Below are 22,408 nucleotides of genomic sequence, written 5' to 3'. Positions count from 1 at the left end.
GTAATTGGGACGAATAATGCCTCCCCATATCACGGTAGGTTGACATGATTTGAGAGAAAAGGTGAAAGAGAAGAGAGGAGAGAAAATTGTCAAAAACGTAAATAAAGTTGCGCACAGTGAGACAAATGTCGACAATATTGTGCAAAACTAGATTGTAATTGAGATTTAACATTGTTTTTGAAAACTGTGCCCTTGAAATAACTGAATATCTAATAAGTCTGTAAACATTCAAAGGGGTAAAGAGAATACTAACAAAATACTGCTTAATTTCCACACGGTTAAGTTTGGGAAAACTATTCCATTCGTCTCTTTGACCAAGCTACACTGCACTGTGCGCCGTCTTGTTTGTTTGGCTTGAGTGGGTGGGTGAGTGGGTGATTAATGCGAGAGCAGGACTGTTTGTTATGATCTCTAGCAACCTTCACCTTAATCACCCACTCACCCACCCACTCAAGCCAAACAAACAAGACGGCGCACAGTGCAGTGTAGCTTGGTCAAAGAGACGAATGGAATAGTTTTCCCAAACTTAACCGTGTGGAAATTAAGCAGTATTTTGTTAGTATTCTCTTTACCCCTTTGAATGTTTACAGACTTATTAGATATTCAGTTATTTCAAGGGCACAGTTTTCAAAAACAATGTTAAATCTCAATTACAATCTAGTTTTGCACAATATTGTCGACATTTGTCTCACTGTGCGCAACTTTATTTACGTTTTTGACAATTTTCTCTCCTCTCTTCTCTTTCACCTTTTCTCTCAAATCATGTCAACCTACCGTGATATGGGGAGGCATTATTCGTCCCAATTACAAATTAAACAATCTAAAGTTCTGTAATATCATCTAAATATCGCAATGAAAATATTATATTCAAAACATTTGATATGATTGGACCAGATACTACTTTATTTCACGGCAAATGTAGACAGAGATTTTGACAAGTTCACTCAGCAGTACACAATATCACTCAGTTCAACGGTAGGCTTTTAGTTGTAAATAATCGCGATTGAAATTCCATCGGGTTTGAGGCCACAAAAGTGGAAAAAACGCAATGTTTCGGCAATAAATGCTTGATTAAACGGAAGAAGCAACAGTTTCCCGCAAACGATCAAATTTGTATAGTGCTAGGCAGTTTAGGAGGGAAGAAAATAGTGATTTGGAAAAATATGTGCCACCCGTTCGTCGAATAAAAGCTGCGGAGAGTGTTGAAATTTTGCACGAATTAGTGAAAATATTGTGGATAAATGAAAACAACTTGTCCTAAAGTACCCGAAATATAATCATCTACCATGAGTAGCAATTTGGATGCATTTGAGCAGGTAAGCTTGTATTTTTTAATCAATTTGTTAGTCAACCTCCTTGCTCATTGAAGATTGTGGCGAGGGGGAGAGAGGGGCAAGAGAGCGTGTGACGGCCATACTGACTGCCATATTTGTACGCCTGCAACTATGTCCTTAACGCATCCGAGATAATTTGCTACACCCCTAAATTGAAGAAGTCCTATATGCTCTTCACCCCTGTCCCTAGAATTCGTTTAATGAGGAATTCGTTTAGTAACAGATTCGACTGTACCGTGCCATGCCCTAATACCGTGACCTTAAGGATGCTCGTCACTTCAAAGAGCCCTGTAAAAATCAATAATCCATGTTTCTTGATTTTACAAACGCTATATTATTGCTTATTGTGTGTATTATGTATAATAAATATGATTAATGGAATTCCAAATGTTTAAACCATTGTTTAAATCAAAATTGTAAAACATAGCATTGTTCCTAATACCGTGTATGTGACCCGCATACATTGGTGGTCCTTTGAATCATCATTATATAAATCATACTAAATTCATACTTAAAAGAACCTGTGCGTCAAATGTTGCCTAGAGGTTTGTACAATTGATTCATAAAGTAAAAGGTATCAATAATATTTTCAGTTTGCAAGTTTTAGCCGAAACACGGTATTTGGAACACAAAAGGAACCATGCCCTAATACCGTGTATTGGTCCTTTGCACTCACATTCTGTAAATATTTTTAATTGCTTGTTTTTGTAAATATGTGCCAAATTTATCACGCCTAACTTGAGAAGGTTTGATATGCTAATGATTAAACTAGTTACTCAGTTAAAAATGTGATACACTTAGTAATGTCGTTTTCGTTTTTGCGGTGGTGCTACACCGGTGTAGCACTTTTGCACCGAAAGTGTTCGTTTTTGATTTTCGTGCTGCACCGGTGTAGCACTTTTTCTGCACCGCTCATGATAGTGCAGCACTCAGAAAATCGGGAGTGTAGCAGGTGTACACCGCGTCCACCAATCAGCGTTTGCAAAGTTGTCAATATTTTGGTTTTTATACACGCACACCAATGCAACTACACCAAAAACGTTCGTTTTTTCAGCGAAAAGTGTAGCACGAAACGGTGTAGCACCGCCGCAAAAACGAAAACGACAATAGAGGCTTGCACTACAAACATAACCTCGCAAATTCTCATACAAAAAGTAAACATTGCCCTCAAAATTTTGAGGGCAATGTTTACTCGGATATGGGTCGACGCCGTAGGAGAGAAAGAGAAGGAGATAAAAAGTGACGTCACTGTGCAAGCTCCCATACGGCCGGTGTTGACATGAAGCATCCATCAGCGCAGAGCGTGTGCAAATATACTATATTAACAATATAGGTCACTCTTACGAATTTTTGGCAACTCCTTTTTAGTGAATGTGTCGCCACCAAGCGTCAGAAGAGGTACTACTACACACTAAACGCATGCGCTATCCGAATGACGTTTATTCGTCGAGCTGTCATTGCATGGTGGGGATGTCCACTTCTTTTTAAATAATCGATTAATCAATCGTCGATTTTTTTTTCAACTACTCAAATTAGAACATATTTTATTCTCTCTTCTTCAACATTTTCTGGCGTGATGGTCATGTTTACACAACAAAACCAGCTGGTTCAACGATGTTAACGTTCAACCTCATTATTCTCAGCTACCAGCTGATTATATTTTCATGACAAAATCAGCTGCTTCTGCCTGATTCGGGTAAAAAAGGCGAAAAGGTGACACAAATGTTAGGTTAGTACCATATTAGGGCGAGTTAAATTTCGTCGCCAAAGTCTGATTATTCGTGAATAATACAATAATTCAACTGGAAATTTAATTTTGATTATTTTCGTTGTTCTTCCGAAGTGAACTGTGAGTTTATTCGAATACTGATCGTATTATTCCGGACAACTCCAAGAAAAATTTTTTTGATTGGAGCGGACATCGCCCCTGCCAGAAGAAAATCGGATGTTATAAGAAATGTAACATGGAACCGATTTTATGAATAAAATTTTGACAGGAGTAGGCGTCCTAACACGTGACTATCAATATTATCATCCCCTTTGTTTTCAGAAATTTGACGTTAATTGTGTCCTCCGTTTTTAAATCTTCCGCAGGAGTGAGGTAAACAGTGCAAAATGGTGCACAGGCTAATTAATTATAATGGATAATTATCCATGTTTCAATTATTTTTCCCTTCTTCAATATATCAGTATAGTGCATAGCACCTTCACGGGGTGTCCTCAGATTACTGTTGAACAAGAATTTTGACAGGTTTTAAGTAAGGGCTTTTTGACGTAGTTGCCGTTTTTGTAATCGTGTATAAAGTCTAATAAAATCAAGCTTGACTTCAACATAGATTTTGTGTGTTGATCTCATGAAATGTTTTGATATAAAAACACGAAATTCTCCAAGGCTACGAAGTCTTCGAGTTACTTCCAAATTATATAAAACGTTTCTAATCAAAGATACGCTCGTAAACAAAGCAAAGCAAAGCAAAGCAAAGATAACCGTACACATCGTAGTTGCTACTCCGTGATTGACCAGAACAATCGAAGTTGCACAGAGAGCCAATGAATGTGAAAGCTTGGGACTAGCTAACCATTCTCAATGTGCACAATTCGAGAGTTCAGCTATTTAAAGTCAATAACGGCGCTGGCCACGTCCTTACGGTCATCAGGAAAGGGAAGGAATGTTAGTTCGACAACCGTTGCTACTAGAAACCATGGAATCCACAGCATCCCCACAGTTGTCACGGGAAGGAATGGTGGTTAGTAGGGTAGGGTAAGGTGTGGATCTAGGAGCCACCTCTGTTAGGTGATATGATCCACTAGTTATATGGAAATACACGTCGTGGTCTTCATCACGATTATGATTTATTTGATCACGATGACCATTGATCCCGGATTTCGTGCTCGCGTTTCCATCGCCCTACCGTGGAAACCGACTGATCTACGATTATTGTAGCGCGATTCTGAACCCGGATTTTTCACTCGCACTTCCATCGCCCTACCGAGAAAACCGACTGACCAACGAATATTGTAGCGCGATTCTGATCTCTAATCAAAGATACGCTCGAAAACGACGAAAAAACACTTTGTCAAAGAACAAAACATGTTCACTTTTTTTTTAACTCCAACCGAAAATGGAATATTAAATTATAGGTAGATGTCCTGGCCAACATCGTACCCACGTTATTATATGCACTTCTTTAAAACATAATTTAAAAATTCAATGTTGTCAGGGTTTTCTTGTATATTTCTCTGGTCGATTTTTTATTTTAATTTTTGTTGTATGACTGAGAATAGTACAGCAGTAAGAACAACAACAACAATAGGGCATAGAAACCCTAACAATAGTACGACTCCGTCAAGGCGCAGCATAGGTAAAGTGAACTTTTCTCACTTTTTATTGAGTTCTGCTCCATAGAAATACAAACGAGCCATTTCTGTACAGAAAAGTAAATTCTCTTCCAGATGCGTCTAGAACTAATTATACGATTAAATTGAGGAGCTCTTGCTATAAGCATCAAGAATGATGATATTTTAAGCCATTGTCGAAGGAAAATAGTTAGTTTTGAGGGTGAAAAAGTAAAATCTTGATGTTAAACGATTTCGGTGAGGAAGCATTCAAAATCTTCTAAAGATGTATTCGTAGATGACATCTACTGAAATGTTTTTTTGTTTGCGTATATTGTAAATCGATTATTTATTAATCGATTATTTGGGAACAAAAAAACTTGGACACCCCTAACATCATTTTCGAGAAATGTCGCATTGCACGGTAAACTGAAATTGATCAAAATACAATTATTGACATTTTCTGACAACAGGTGGTGCTGTTATCATTCACCAATGTTGTCCCCATGTCGTTGTATGTGAAAACGCGAAGTGACCTATATTGTTAATATAGTATATTTGGCGTGTGTTGATGATGGTGCAGTCATTACCTCCACAAAGTAGTTGAATTTTTCTGCGTTCACTTTCAAGTATCTCACAGCGGAGATGAAAATGAATGTCAAAAGCATTCAGTTCAGAAGAAATTCATTCAATTCGCCCCCAAAACGACGATTCGACCGCTTGGGAGTGTTGTCGTCGTCGTGATTATGCTTCCCGAAAGTAATGTCAAATTCGTTCGGGGTTTCAAAACATTGGAAAGAAATTTATTATTTTTACAGTCAGATTGAGATTTACGAGTAAATGAGTGTGATCCGAAGGTATAACTGTTTATTCTGAGCATAACAGTATTTTTTACGGCAGTGAAAACTAATTAGAAGTACGATATTTCTGGGTCTGAAAATCGTTCAGGCGAAGTGGATAGCAAATCTAACCTAGAATATCCTACAATTCTAACCTCAACTCCTCACTTGCACAAGCCGGATCTCGTTTTTCACGGAAATGGTGGAACAAAATGCAAAACTAATGTACGTGCGACCGAGGGAATTGAAAGTTCTACCATTCCCACTTAAAAAAATTGTCGGATGTGGGTTGTAAGTAGGAAAAATAAAATAATTCCCCCAACAGATTATGTTGATAGGTATGTAAAAAAAGGTAAACATCATCAGTTCGGTAGTTGCGCTACCGAAACAAAGATGGGTAACAGTATGTTTTGTTTTGCCCTTGAAAGCCAATTGAATGAGATTTTTTCAACCCTGCTCTGAAGCCACACAAGTGCTCAAAACAAAATTACACCCAGACGAGTGCACTTCGTCAGCACAAAGATGGGTGCCGAAGTGATTTGCTGTAAGTTCGGCACTGGTGCTGAGAATTGGCGCTGAACTAGGTGTAGTAAACTTGTTCAAAATCAACTTTTCGGCAGAACATCTTCACAGCAATAACTGTTAACAACAAGTTCACGCAATAAGGTTGAAGCAGTGAACGAAAATGGTCGTTTCGTTGTGATTTTAGATAATGCACAATTTTGTTAACATGTAGTGCCTATAGGGAGTGGGGTCAAAAACACAAGATCTTTTTAAGCACTACAACTTTGCCGAAGAAAGTATTGCGCTATTTCTTAACGCACCCGAGATAATTGGATACACCCCCAAATTGACGAAGTCCTTTCTAAGGCGCCTATAACGTTCACCCCTGTCGCTGGAATCCGTTTAATAGGAATTCGTTTAGTTAGAGACTCGAAACATAATAGGGAATCGCGCCACTTGGGCAGTGGCTTCTATATTCGTCTGTTTTCCACTATAACTCAGTTAAATTTGAACCAATTGACACAACTTTTGGAATGTGGTGAGATAGGTATAGTATCTACACGTGTACAACATTTCAAGTCAATTGGTTCAAAATTGACTGAGTTATAGTGGAAAACAGACGAATATAGAAGCCACCGCCCAAGTGGCGCGATACCCTATCAGATATTTTTCCTTCTTTTATTCTAAGTGCTATCCCGAGAGACGTACATTAAAAAGGAATTTCGGCATAAAACTCGTATGACGCTATATACTATTGAGTTGCAACATTTCATTTAAAATCATCAGATACAACTTATCCGGATGATAAAATCAACCTATCCACCGTTAATAGAAAATTCAAACATTTCTACCTTCTGATATCAGCTTTCAACATCCATTTCCTCCGGGTGACCACCATTGTGCTGTTGCTGCTGCTCCTGTTGTTGTCCATCTTCATTACCGTTTTCGGTCGCCTGTTGTTGGCGTTCCAGCGCGGTAAGTGTTTTCGCTTTATGGCGACGTGATTTGATGAAAATTTTATGCCCCACGCAGTCCAGGTCGGCGTGGAAGCAATGGTTCTTGCAGCAGACACGGCACAGCTTGTGCTGGCATTTCATTCCCTATAGGGAGTGGGACGAAAGAAAAGTCACGTGTTAACCTGGTTAAACTTATCTGGTTTGTTGTACTACTCAAGAAACATTTAAAAGTCCTATTAGGTGTGAGGAGGTTCTTGAAATCTCAATTCATAAATGGATTAATTTTGGTTTTATATGGTTCTAATGTCTCAGGTTCTAATAACATGGAAAGAAAGTATGTGTTGTGATCCAGAAAGCACTTACCATCGGGTTGATACACTTAATTTTCTCGTTTTTGCAAAGTTCATCGAACCGTCGGCCCGGCTCCCTATTCGGATCTCCCGGGAGCAGCCCAGCACGATTGGGTCTCCGCTGAACGCGCCGAATTTTCTTCATCTTCTTGTGGGAGACTTCGTTGCCTTCCGGGTCGTAGAATCTGCGCTTCTCGCGATTCGGATCCGAAGCCTGTCGGGTGGCCTCCTGGAGTTTCTGGCGGTGCACTTCCGGTGGCGCCCGAATGTACGGCTGACAGAGCCATGGCGGTAGCGAAAGGTTGTAGGTTGCTTCCGGTACGGAATCCACCGCCACCGGAAGGTTGGATTCTTCCTCGATCCATCGTTGACGACCTTCGTGAATTGGAGCGTATTTCGCTTCCAGTTCCTTAACGATCGCTCGGAATTCCGATACACTATGACAGATGGCCATTCGCTCCCGGAGGGATGCGTTGGGTCTCAAATTCATCCTGGAATTAAGAATTGTTTTAAGAGCATATGTATACTATACTATACGAGTGAGTAAATAAAGGGTTTGAAAAAAGGAAACATCTACACTTACAAATGATGAAACACCTTGAACAAGTGTCCCCGAATGTACGAGATGGGAGCCGGATATTGCTCCACAATGTCCAAATATTCGAGGGCAACACTCCACGACGTTGGACTAACGCCCTCAAATAGGAACGGGTTGAACAAATTTCCTTCCGCGGTCATGATGCCATTCACTCCGGTTTCCTCCATGCATCGGTGGACGTCTTCGACGCCCATGATGTTCCCGTTGGACAGCACCGGAATCGTGAGGATCTCTCTGTTTGAAGAAAAAAAAAAAGTTTTCGAATTAGACTTTGCAAGTAGATTGTGCGTGAAACTTACTTCAGCTTTTTAACATATTTCCAATCGGCGATTCCGGTCAGTGGTCCCTTCATCTCGCGTGTTCTCCCATGGACCGTCAGCATTTGGCATCCGGCCGCCTCCAGCATCTTGGCGTACCGGATGGTTTTGTTCATGTCCTCGAAGATGCGAATCTTACAGGTCACCGGTACGCTCAACTGGCTGTGCAGGGTTGACACTGGAATGAGAGAGGTCAAAATTGTGCTATTAGTTTGAAACCCTTCTAAGATGTTAGGTTCCTCGCACCACGATAGCATAGTACACGTTCAGCGTTCCTGTCTGGGTCAAATTGACCCGAACATCCTACTGTGGTTAATATCGAGCGTGTATCAGTGGGAAATTTCATGAATATCACACGTGATTTAGACAATTTGATATCATCATGATGCATTTTCATTAGAGGACTCATATAGTCGAAGAAGTAAACGCGCAGGAATTCTATAAGACCAGGCTGAAAGTGACGGGTTCTGTTCCCGGTCGGTCTTTAGTATCCAATTAGTCGATCCAGAAGATTTGGGATTACTAAAATCCTGGGTATTTTTTTGGTCCTGAACAAAGCTTAAATAGTAATTTTGGAGCTGTTTGTTGGCAAATTGCTAAATTTGCGTGAAGAAAAACAGCTCAAATTTTTTGTTAGGCTGAAGATTAAGAAAATATTTTAGGAAATAATCAAAAGCAAAAGGTTCACATTTGCTGAACTACGCAGGAAATATTATGGGTTAAGCCATAATTCACTTTAAAATCTCTTTTCTGGCTTTTTGCCACAGCCAAGAAAAGAAAAGTGCCCCAAATGGGCAGTGGTAAGAATATTACCATCAACGCTGGTGGCCTAAACGGGCCACAGTGGTCCAGATTTATAAATAACTGTCAAATCACAGTAGTCTGCTAGTTTTAGTCTAAAAGAATGCATTGGAACATGATTGAGCTCTCAATTATATATTTTTCGCTTTTTCATTATTTGTCGATTTCTTCGAATATGTTTTTCATACATTTTGACTATATACATTTTATCATGGAACTAATGTTTTGGCAGGTCTTAGCAGCTGCATTTTCCTTAATCAATTCTGCATACTTAAACAAGCATTTGAAAGGAATACCCCTGTAGAAGTGTAAGAATTTCTCGTACTAATGACATATAATGTCAATTTTGAAGCCAAAGGAATAATTTTGACCTTTTGCTCTATTGAGGATGCCTTATATACACAAGAACTTACGAATAAACTTTTGGAAGTAAATAAATTACCCATGTAAACCTCCTTTTGTAGTAGTTGAACTCGTTTGTGTTCTTTGTCGAAAATTCATTAATTTTTACATTAGCATCTATTCAGTGCAGTAACAAGATTAAAAATCAATATTTCTAAATTCATTAAAAGCTATTCATGGCTTCTGTTATAATAGATTACCCATGATCAAAAATTGAGTTTCTGCCAGATTTTTTCAAAATTAGACCTCTGTGGGGCAGTGGCAACTATATTGCCACCTAGACTTTTGAATATCTTTTTCAAACAAAAATTGTTTTGTATATGTAATTATGCATATAATAGAGTGGGTCATCGGAACCGATTTCTCAGATCGAAGCTTTTTTAGTTTCATTTCGGGTTCTGAGTATCTGTATAAAATTTGAGCACGATCGGTTGCGTCTACACTTTGCGCATTGCAATTGAAATTTGTATGGGAAAACATATTTTATTGCATTTTTATCATAAGTTGAAAAAGTTTGTCTAAAACTTTTTAATCGATGAAGTAAAATAATAGCTTAGGATGTTCCGAAAAACTTTGTCGAAGACTACAAAGTGATTCTATGCATGTAAATAAAGTTGAGGGGCCCACAATCAAAGGGGTGTAAGTGAACATTTCGTCGATTTTGAGTTGAGTATATCATAAAATTCTTCGGATTTCAAGCTTACAGCAACTTTTTTAAGATTGTTTCTGCGATGATTGGAAAAATTACAATAAATCAGAGAAAATTGGGTTGATTTTGGGCTCATATAGCCGAGGCGGTAAACGCACGGGTATTCAGCATGACCATGCTGAGGGTGACGGGTTCGATTCCCGGTCGGTCCAGGATCTTTTCGTAAAGGAAATTTCCTTGACTTCCTTGGGCATACACATGCAAAATGGTCATTGGCAGAGGAAGCTCTCAGTTAATAACTGTGGAAGTGCTCATAGAACACTAAGCTGAGAAGCAGGCTTTGTCCCAGTGAGGACGTTACGCCAAGAAGAGGAGAGAGGTGGGTTGATTTTGAAGCTTCATACATTTTGTATGGAATGAAAAATTGGTCAAAAACTTTAAACCTCTTTTACTCGAAAGTGAGTTTTTGTCACTTACACCCCTTTGCTTCTAACCCCCTCAGTTATATTTAACAAACCGTATGCATGTGTTTAAGTTTTAACACTAAAAGAATAACAATACAAAACAAAATCATGCTGTTTCGGCAAGCATGCCAACGCTATAACTTTTTTAATAGGCATCAGATCACTTCGTGGTATTCGACAAAGTTTTTCAGGACACCCTAGGTTATGTTTTCACATCATCGGTTACATGGTTTTGGAAAAATTCGAACTTCTCATGAGAGAAATGCAAAAAAGTATGTTTTTCCATGGAAAATCCCATACAAACTTCAAACGCGATGCGTAAAACGTAGACATAACCGATCGTACCCAAATTTTGCACAGTTATTTGGGTCGTGAAATAGGACCTAAAAAACTTTGATCTGATGGGATGCCATCAAATTTTCCATTTTTCCATATAACGGATGTCCCACTCTAATAGTCATTTCCATAAAAGTATGCCTCGACACCTCGTCTAATTTTTTCGGCCTTAGGGAACGTCCATAAATTACGTCACGCTTTGAGGGGGGAGGGGGGGTTCAGCAAAGTGTGACAACCCATACACAAATTTCAGTGATCTCATACTAAAAGTGTGACATAGGGAGGAGGGGGGGTTGAAAATGCTCATTTTTTGCGTGACGTAATTTATGGACGCTCCCTTATAAAGGGTTAATGACTCGGGGACAATACTGACCAAATGCAGACTCTACTTGAAATAAATGAAGTAGATAAAAAAATAATGATTTGCGAGAATGTATTCGTCATCGATAGTGCAAAAGTTCATATCTCATACCAGCTCGCCAAACCTTTCTCCACAGACAAACAGACGTAACTCTTAGAGGAAATTCATCAAGAAATTTTGCCAGGTGTCATTTTCATGAGCACACTGCCACCTGTTGGTAGAACCGCGCGCGACACTGTCGGCCATGATGGATTTGGATCTGACGTTTTGCTGACACGCACACTACTACACAAATTGCCTGTAATTTTCGTTTGCATCATTCAGCAACGTGTACACTGGCAAACGTCAAAGCGATCGAACACTAGCGCATCTGGTGGAACGATCGCGCAAATCAAATGAAATTTGAATTGATCATTAAATGCATGTGCCAAGCCGTTTTGAAGAGTGTTACGTCTGTTTGTCTGTGCTTTCTCACTCCTTCTTATTTCGGCCGAAAGCGGCTCACCACGTGATTGAAGATATCGGAAACAGCTGTTTCTTGATTGAATTGTCATTGTCGATCAACTTCATAAAGCGAGGCCGCTATTTGTTTTTTTTTTCATCTTCGGCATATTTTGCTAATGCGCTTCTATACACACAGTCATAAACTAGAACTTGAAGAATTGCTCCTCTATTCCGAGTATAGCTTTCAACCTATCATCTAGATTTGAACCCAAAAGGTATGGCTTTCTGCCTAGTTGGGAGTAACATCTTGCATCACATGATTCCGTCCTCCTTCATGCTTGTCAGAGGTTTCCAGAACTTATGCCATGCGTTGCACTTTTATATGTTTTTTTTAATTTCCTAATGTAATTATACTATTTTAACGGACCTTATTTTGTCTAATTTAACATATGTTCTTATTCTAAGATAACGATTATTAGGTGATAATCACTAAACCAATAACAAATACCAATCTATCACGAATTTCATCAACGGCTTATCATACAAACAAAAAAAAAAACGGTTGTAGGTCATTTTCCAAGAAGCCCAAGGCTCTCATCACTTGATAAAACATTTAATTCAGAGCTGTACAAAACGGATTGTCTCCAAAAACGAATATTGCCATGCATCAGATCCTGCAATAAACCTGTCATGTTTTTTGAGGTCTTGCGTGCTGTCATTACAGTAAAACAGTGGTACAGTGGTACACTGAAAGGAGCCTTGCAGTAATGACAAGCATAACAATGTTTTTAAATTTACCATGGCAAAACATGATCATCGACCCACCAACGCTTCTTGTGTGCGTTTTGTTTCTTCTCACATCAACCGGTTCGATAGCTGAGTGGTAGCGTGCGAGCCTGGTGATGTCAAGGTTCTTGGTTTGAATCCGGTTGCCAACAGAAACTTTTTTTAATTGAAAATCGAGTCCATGGTAATGGCTAGTTTCCACTTGATAAGTACTGTGTAAAAGGATAGGACAAGTAATGCTCACGTAAAACTTCTGCAATCAAAATTACTTAAGCGTTCGCAGTTGATAAGTAATTCGCAGCCAGAAAGCTATTTGCCAACAGATGGCACTGTCGTGCGATGCTGTCAGTCATGTTGTTGATTTTCCGTACGGAATAATATGTCGATGTATTATTCCGTGAGTAATAGGGACATTTTCTCTTTCTTTGTGTTTCTTCTTTCGCGCCTGCGCGTTCACAGTGTGCATTAGTATTTAGCCGTGTCGCTCTATAATGTGTACTCCGTCGTCCCTCAGCATGGCTGCATCAGAACACAAGATTGAAATTCTTGAGGTTGAATAATTTGCCGTTACGTAGTTTAAAAATTTATAAAGACACCTCAAAACTGAATTGTTTATAAATAGTTCGACAGTTTAAAAAAGGAAATAGCATTTGAGTTTAGCTGATGAGGAGACAATGATTCTAAAAACTGTTGCATCATAATCATTTCATTTCGTTTGTTGAATGTTCTATGGTGCACTAGAACCAGGGAAGTAAAGACAGTATTCGATGAAATTTGGACACAGAAAATAATGTATAGCTTTTCATTGCGTTCACAAAATCAAATATTTTTTTGAACGGGAATAATATATAATGTGTAGCTAATACCATAACAATCGCAACAAATTCAGTTTGGTATTGGCGCAGATCTAGGCGCAGATATTGTTAATATCATAAAATAAGATTTTAGTAATTTTTTTCACACGTTTTAAAAATTGTGTAGGCTATAATTTTGATGTAACTCGTCAAGACGTCTGAAAATTTGACTCGAAGTTCTTAACAGAGTATCAATAAACTGGTAAAAGAAATCTCAAAATTGGTTCAATTCAATACGTTTTCCTAGTATTCAAAATTCAAATCAAATGTTACAGGGAGCGGACCTGGTGTGATGGTTAAAGCGCATGCCTATCACGCCGAGGACCTGGGATCGAATTCCACTCCCGACAAACTCGCAAAATGTGAGTTCTTCCTTCGGAAGGGAAGTAAAGCGTGGGTCCCGAGATGAACTAGCCCAGGGCTAAAAATCTCGTTAATACAGATAAAAAAAATCAAATCGCTTCAAGGCTTATTTAGGTACATTTTAATCATTTTATTCCGTGTGTACTATTTTGTTTGTACAACTGTCATGACTGTTCCGATTTTTATTAACATTTGAATTTGTAAATCCATTATAAAAACTGTTCTTAGCCAAATTGCTTGAAAACTTTTCAAGTTATAACTGTTTGAATGTCACGATACAAAAAAAACATTTTTGCTTATTGTGACTTTGTGCCACATATACGGCTATAACTTTATTACGGCTAGATCAAATTGAATGAAATTTTTACAAAATATTTCTACATGTATACTTTACATACAGAACAGATTGAAATCGGTTCAGTATTTTTGGATCTGGAGCTATAACAGTGAAGAAGTGATATTTTTTAAAACATTCGTTTGCTCAAACTTCTCAAATGGCAAAATTCTTGTTTCAACGATATCCCCACCAATATTCAACCGATTTTGATGAAATTTGTATGGTATTAGCTTTACGTAATACACTATTCCTGGTAAAAAAATAGTCATTTACCATTTTATTAGGACATCTTTCTGAATTCCAGGAATTCGTTCCGAGATCCCTACGAGAATTGCTCTGAGATTCCCACAGAATTTCTGCTTGGGATTCCTCCAGAAATTCCTTCCTATATCTCTCTAGAAATAAATTCAGGATTGCTCCAGGAGTTCTTTCTGGGATACCAAAGGGAGTTCCCTCAGAGATTCTTCCAGCAATTTGTTTAGGATTTGTTCAGAACTTCCAGGAGTTCTCTCTAGGATTACTTCTGTAACTCCATACGGGATTCCTTCAGAGATTCCTTCATGGAATTCTCTAGAAATTCCTTCATGGAATTCTCTAGAGATTCCTCTAGAAGATTCCTATGAAATTATTCTAGACGTTCTTTCAGGGATTCCTTCACGACTTTTTTTAGGATTTCTCCAGAACCTTTTGGAATGTCTTCAGATTTTTATCTGGGAAGAAACTATTGAAAGAATCTCTAAAATAGCTCGTGTAGATATTTCCTGCAAAACTGCTGGAGATATTCGTTAAGAAGCTGTTGGAGGAATTTTATAACGAACTCAAGAGCAAGTCTTGGAGTACTTCCATAAAGAATAAAAAAAAACTTCTGGAGTATTTCCATGAGCAAAATTTAAGAAACTTTCAGAATGAATTCCAGAATATGTAATCTGCAAGGAATCCCAGTAGAAGTTCTTGGAGGATTCCCGGAAGGATATCCTGGATGAATTAGTGGACAAATCTTAGAAGGAACTCCTGGAAAAACCTTGACTTATTTTCCAGGAGTCTGGAAGTTCTGAAGAAATTCCGGAAAGAACTTTTGAAAAATTCCCGGAAGATATCCCGGGTAAAATTTCTGGAGAGGTCCCTGATGCCACCCCTGGTGTAATCTTAGAAGAAAATCCTGGAGAAATACCTGAAGAAACTATGAGAGGAACCCATAAATTTACTACTAGAGGAAACTAGAAGGAGTTCCTGGAGGAATCCCGGAAGAAGCTATAGAAATTACAAAAGGAATTATTTGAGGATTCACATAAGAAACGTCCAGATAAAAGCTAGAGGAATCTCAAAAAGTTGTATCTTAGAAAGAACTCCTGGAAGAATCACTGAAAGAACTCCAGGATGATTCTAAGAATGAATTCCTGTAGAAATCCTAGAAGAAACTCTTGAAATGATCCCGGAAGGAATTCCTGCGAGAATCTCCGAATAAATATCTGAGTGAACCCCGGATAAAAAAATACTAAAGTAATCCCGGATGAAATTATTGTAGAATAGTTCGAAAAAACTCCTGGTAGAATCTTAGAAAACACCTCTGGAGAAAACCCTGAAGGAACTTCTAGAAGATCCCCAAAAAAAACAAAATAAATAAATAAATCCTGAATTAGAAGGAACTCACGGAGCGATTTTTTGTAGAACTTCTAATGAAAATCTCAGAGACATTTTATGAGAATCCCCTGCGAACTTCTGGTAGATTTTTCGGTGGAACATCTGGAAGAATTTCAAGAGGACTTTGTGCGAAACCCCAAAGAAAAACCTTCGTACGGAATGCCAAAAGATTCATCACAAAGAATCTTTCGTGGATCTTCATTAAATTCCCCGTGAAGCTTTGTCCTACCTCGTATTTCGTCTAAAACTCCACAAGGTAACCGTCAGAGTCCCAGCAGAATTCCTCCCACCGTAGTCCGAACTCCAATATTGCAGAATTTATAATTAGTATCCAACCATAGTACTCGCTGTAATACCATTAAAAGTTCCCTTAGAATCCCAGCGCAATGTCTCTCATTAGCATTTCCCTTGGAATTCCGTTGAAATCTCACAATCTGGATTTTCCCCATACGCGCGCAGAAATTAAATTTTAATTTCAATCACACTTCCTGAGGAAACGAACGAAATTTCTCTAAGTCCAAATCGTAAACAACAAGGCCACGAAACGCCACACGAACAACGAACAATTTATCTAGCAACCTCCGTATGCAGTGCCCTATTCTTCACATCCTTCTTACAGCATCTTTTCGTAAAAATGCTGTCGGTTAAACAAATGTCAAAATTACTTACGGAAAAAGGAGGAATTTTACTTGAGCGCTTTACTTGGGAACTGGAAACTTACCATAAAATTGAAAACATAATTCTGTTGAATTAAAACGAAACTCAGTCTGCACAAATTTAGTGGCGTTGTGCATTTAAATTGACCCTCAGAATAGTAATTTTCACCGCAAGCCGCCGTTCAGTGTATGATACGAAATTCAGTTTTTACCGAAAGAACTCAACCCGCCAAACTGTCCCCAACTTAGGCCAAACAGAGATTTTAGGCTACTGTGAAGAGGAAGTTGATGGTGAATGGCAATGGCAGTGCCGTCAAAGGTATCAATGAATTAAGAACCAAGTGGTATAAAATTGCCAAAATGATGGATAATAATAGAGTGCGTCGGTTGGTGAATTGTATTCCGGGAAAAGTCCGAAAATGTCTCCGAAATCAAGATAATTATATTTTTTTTTGTATTTTTTCTCTTAAGTTCATATAAAATCGAAAATGTTTTGTTAAAACAGAATACTATTTAGTTAATGTATATCCGAAATATGCGCAATTATCTGTGTTCCAATTCTACTTGCCTGGGCCACACGTTAAATATCGCGAACAAATTTAATTAACACAGGGGAAATGATGGGTTGCCTGGGTGGTAAATGAAGTGGACGAGGGACGAGATCAAATTTTGTGATGTCCATTCGGCTGAAGATCATTTGACCGAAAAGAAGTTTGACACAGACTTACTTGATACTTGATTCGGTCAATCGTCACCGAAAAACACCAATCGTAATAGAAAAGGATATTGATGTTGTATTTGTTGATTTGGCAGTGAAATAACTGAAGAACATATTTTGCTATTACATCATAAAGCCATCAAACAAATGCACGATTTAAGAATAAAAAAATGTTATTACCATAAAACGAGGTGGTATCATTGATCAGCGGGGTAACATTGATCGGTTTCAAATCTACAAAATCAAAACTTTGATTAAAAAGCTTATTTAAATATGTTTTAAGGTCAAGTTTAAGGTTTAACAATACTTTTTCAAGTAGCATAACAGATACTCAGAGGACCAGTACTCGTTTTAAAAATATAAAACATGTAACGTTTTGCTTTTACAACGGAATCATTCAAGAAATATCGAGAATTTTGATCAATGTTACCCCGGATTACGGTACATTGTTATTCAAAACTTTTTGGATAACAAATGCAGCACCTAAAATGTTGGGTATATGCATTCATTATTGAAATAACATTACTTGTTATTTTCTAGCTGTTATTCTTTCAAAATTATGGTACATATTCGTTTTTGTTACTTTGCCTCCTATGTCCACCAGATAAAGGGCATTGTTCCTTCCGATCTAAAGTGGACTGTAATTTTCTAGTTTTTAGGCGTCTCGGCCATTCGGTTTCGAGAGTAAAATCAAACGCGACCGATTCACTTGAATGATTGTACAGAACTTGTTTTATTCATGTTTTTGGAGAGATACATGGTGTGTGTGTAGAATTCGTGTTTCGGCACAGAAGGTGCTAGAGATGCTCATATTGTTAGGATTGTTCATTTTATAAGTAATCGAACATACTCCCCGGGTTGAAATACACATTTCAATCTTTATCTTCGTCTAACGGCAAAAAACAAACTTCAGTGACTGCCCTCTTAACCCGACGTCTCCACTAGACAGAAATGTCTTGCCATTTTGCTGGACAGATGTGTCATGACAGAAATGTTCTCTCGCTGTTTGCATGGAAAGCAGCGGTGTTGATCATTTTTGTTACGTTTTCTCTTTCTGGCAGCAAAATGGCAAGACATTTCTGTCTAGTGGAGACGTCGGGTAAACTCCGCTCCGCTTGAAACTCTCACTGTAACGACGCGAGTCACGCCGTCATCACCTGGATGTGTCGCAGTTATCCTTCCTAGTGCCCACTGTAAAGGTGGGAGGTTTTTGTCCATCAGTAGCACTAGAGCGTTGATCTTGATCTTTCTCGCTTTCAACCACTTCTGCCGATTCTGGAGCTCCGGCAGATACTCCGCGGTCCATCTCTTCCAAAAGTGTTGAACCATGCTTTGCACAAGTTGCCACCTCGACAGAGTATTCGGTTTCAGGTCGAGGTAGGATGGTTCCGCAACCGCTTGCATCTCACGCCCGATCAAAAAGTGTGCTGGTGTTATTGCAGTATAGTCACTTGGATCGTCTGAGCAAGGCGCCAGCGGTCGCGAATTCAGCACCGCTTCAATTTGTGTTAGGGTGGTGTACAACTCTTCGTACGACAGCTTCCGGTCCCCAACGATTCGGGTCAAGTGGTGTTTGACCTGCTTGACTCCGGCCTCCCATATTCCGCCAAAGTGGGGGCTTCTTGGCGGGATGAACGACCAGTCTATTCCCTTTTCGGTGCAGAAGCTAATGATATTCTTGGTAGCATACTGGTTCTGGAACAGTTGCCATAACTCGTGTAACTCCGTCTTGGCTCCAACAAAGTTGGTCGCATTATCGGAACGCATCGTCTTCGGACATCCTCGTCGGCTTGTGAAGCGTCTCAATGCTGCGAGAAACGCATCCGTCGTTAGATCACAGACCAATTCAAGATGAATAGCACGGGTCTGCATACATACAAATAAGCACACGTACCCCTTAGTGATGAAAGGTTTACGTGCCGTAGAAGACGATTTAATCCAAAACGGCCCAGCGTAGTCAACTCCGGTGTTTGAGAACACGGGAGCTGGTCGAATCCGGTAGGACGGTAGGTCACCCATCATTTGCGTCGTTTTCAGTGGGTTCGCCTTGAAACAGACCATACAATTCCGAATTACCTTACGAATCGTGGCCTTCACATTCAACGGCCAGTAGCGTTGTCGTACAATGCCGAGCAGACCCTTCTGCCCGATGTGCAGATTCTCCTGATGCAAATGTCGGACGAGTGCTTCGGTGATCAGATGCTTCGCTGGAAGTATCATTTGATGACGACTGTCGTAGGGAATGAAGGCTCGCTTGATCCGCCCTCCTACTCGCACGATACCATCTTCGTTGTCCAAGAACGCTTTCAATCCATTCAGCCGATGCTTTGTGTCAGCACCGTCCCGTAGTGCACGTATTTCTGACTGGAACGCTTCATGTTGGACCATTCGCACTATCAACAGGATCGCCTTCATGATTTCTTCAGCCGCGAGCGGGCCCTTCACCATTTTCGTCTTGTTGGACATGATGTGCCTTGCAAAGCGCGTCAAGTAGGCCATGCACCGCACGACCTTGGTAAAGCTGCTCACTCTGTCAAAAATTGTCATTCGTCCAACGGGAGTCGTCAAAGCCAGTGCAACTCCGGCCCGCATTTCAGGGAGCTCTCCATCAGGTATTTCTGGTCCATCCTCCGCGTCGGTAAGAGCATTCAGCATAGGCGGGCCGTGCCACCACATCTTGGATGCCAAAAGCTTCTTCGGTTGCTCTCCCCGGGATATCAGGTCAGCAGGATTTTCGTCCGTAGGTATGTAGCGCCAATGGAAATTTGGAACTAAGCTTTGAATCTCACTTACCCGATTCGAGACGTAGGTGTTCAGCATGTGCGGTGACTTCCCGATCCATGCCAACACGATTCTGGAGTCGCTCCAGAGGTTGATCGATGAAAATTCCAACTCAGTGGCGTCCAAAAACTTCACAATCAGTTTGGCGAGCAGTAATGCCGCCAAGAGCTCAGCACGAGGAGTCGTAATAGCTTTTTCCTTTGCTTTCTTTTTTGGCAGGATACGAGACTTGCTGCAAATCAGGTTCATTCGCACGGAACCGTCAGGAAAAACTCCTCGCGTATACAAGCATGCCCCGTAGGCCAAGTCGGAGGCATCCGAGAAGCCGTGCAGTTCCAGTTGAAACGGCCCCTCCCAGGAGATCCACCTTGGCATATGCCATTTAGAATTGATTTCGCCGGGTACCGCATCATCCCAGTCGATTTGCAGTTCACCGACCTCTCGTAGCATCAATTTCGCAGTTGTGAGCACCGGACCAAAAAAGCCCAGAGGATCGAATATTTTTGCCAGCTGACTCAACAGTTTTCTCCTCGTCAATTCATCGATGATGTCTTCGGAAACTGACACGGAAAACCAGTCCTCGGCTGGATTCCACGTCACGCCCAACGTCTTCACTGTCGTTTTCGAGTTATCGTCCGTCACTTCGAAAGAGTTGCCCCGCAGAGCATCAGGAACATCTTGGAGAATGTCAGGATGATTTGCACACCACTTGTGAGCATCGAAGCAGCCCTTTGCCAACAGACCTGTCACTTCTTGTTGCAATTGGCTTCTTTAGTGGCAGAATCTTTATAAGCAGAATCAACATTGTTCGCTACACTCCGACGCATACGCACCTGAGTGATGGTGCGACAGCCGGTATACACACTGCTGCGTGGCAGTTTATCACTTAGTCTTTGATGCACATTCGGGCTTGCCGCTGTAGGGTCCCAGTCGGGAAGGACATCCGCAGCGGCCAAACTTACCCGGATTCGAGACCACCGATTACACGCACCGTCTCCAGTTCTTTCATCCTATCGCTCTCCCAAAACACACACACTACACGCTCATGCATAACAACCCTATCGGCATTTATTACACACTTAATACAAACCCTACAAATTAATGCTGGTATGAACCCTACACCCCCATCCTTCTTTAAATAAACAGGTTCAGGATTACTCATCTTCTCAATAGCATTTGCCCACCCTGTGAGAATAATTTTATTAATTTTTTTTTCAACTGTTTTTAGTTCACAAATATGCTGAACATTCCATGGTTGACGTGAACATCATAATTGACAAAACCACGATTTCTTGTAATAGCCAACCACACCTGATGCTTGCCATGTGAACCCTCTCCCTCCACTTTTATAGAACCTTTGCCATATATTTCGCTGTATGGGCCCTAACTACTGAATGAACAATTCTGCTATTGAAAAGTGAAAATATAATTCAAACTTCTACCTAGTCGGACGTGCATGAATCGTGGAACTGTCTGGAACACATAGTGTACGATACGTCTGGGTTAGCGGCAATTTGATCAATTTCTCATGAATTTTCTGTCAAATTTCTTCCATAACTATACGCATTTGCAAAACCCTACCCAAAGTATACAACATAAACTTTTCAAAACACAAAAATCTGATTGTGTTTATACATTTTTTAGCCTCTGGTCACTTCTTTAGATCAGATCATCTTCTGAGTCAACCTTAGATCCTCACAACTTAAATCACCTAAAACATTTTCTTTCAGAGCATAGCAAGTTTATCTAAACGTAGACTCATTATCAAGCCGTCACATTAAGCACATCAGCGCAATCAGCGGTGATAACTATCCGCACATACCCAACATATTGGTAGAAACTCATTAAATTCATAAAAATGAGATCTGCATAAGCTATTCCCTACTCGAACTCGTACATACAAACAGCTGACCAGAATATATTATGTCATCTACTTCAACACATAATTTTGTATTTAATAAACCATCCAAATTTAATTGCAGAAACTACATGAACTCAGACGCTCGATTCTAATAGGTCCTAAGTTTGCTGTGATACCTATGTAGATTCGACCTATTCAAACTGAACGCCAGACCTATTCCCTTTTTAGACTGTTCCCAGCAGTGAGTGAGCAGTTACTTAAATCATCTTTTTCAAATCATACTTCTCGGATCCACCCATTTTTGTCAATAGATAACACTCCTCGTAACACTCAATAAACCTCTCTGTATGATAATATCCATTGGATAATAAGTAGGCAGGAGCCTTTCAATGTACTTGTCTAGTCGATAAACAAATTACTATGTAAGACCACACAAACTTCACCGGAAAATATTGAATAAATTGAGACTTTGTTCTCCCACCTCTTGACAGATATACCCAATTCCACGGAACACCACAAAAATCAAAAATCCGCATGTAAAACTACTCTACTGTCACAGAAGAGATAAGCCTCAAAAGAACCTCTGTACAACAACATGCCCAATGACCTATTAGGCTTCACTCAGGCTATCATCATTTATTCCACTCAACCGGTCATATAAATCTACATCATTTCCAAAAACACAAGGAAGCATCACTGGTCATACAAAATTGATGACAT

At 39.8% G+C, this 22,408-nt stretch overlaps 1 protein-coding gene across 1 annotated transcript in view; it reads right to left on the bottom strand.

The window, feature by feature from the left end:
* Window positions 1–6,767: 6,767 nt before the first annotated feature.
* The window catches only part of LOC109421312 (tRNA-dihydrouridine(16/17) synthase [NAD(P)(+)]-like), a 502,248-nt gene continuing 486,607 nt past the window's right edge, over window positions 6,768–22,408 (bottom strand). The window contains exons 7-10 of the mRNA XM_062849522.1: window positions 8,217–8,412; window positions 7,903–8,151; window positions 7,333–7,810; window positions 6,768–7,113 (exon numbers count right to left, since the gene is read on the bottom strand). Coding sequence (XP_062705506.1) covers window positions 6,874–7,113; window positions 7,333–7,810; window positions 7,903–8,151; window positions 8,217–8,412 — 1,163 coding nt within the window. The 3' untranslated portion in view covers window positions 6,768–6,873. The remainder of the gene's footprint in view (window positions 7,114–7,332; window positions 7,811–7,902; window positions 8,152–8,216; window positions 8,413–22,408) is intronic.

Source organism: Aedes albopictus, chromosome 2, assembly GCF_035046485.1.
Source record: "Aedes albopictus strain Foshan chromosome 2, AalbF5, whole genome shotgun sequence".
In the NCBI taxonomy this organism is placed as follows: domain Eukaryota; kingdom Metazoa; phylum Arthropoda; class Insecta; order Diptera; family Culicidae; genus Aedes; species Aedes albopictus.
Note: the sequence above shows the minus strand (reverse complement) of the source record. Positions and strands in the feature narration are given on the sequence as shown.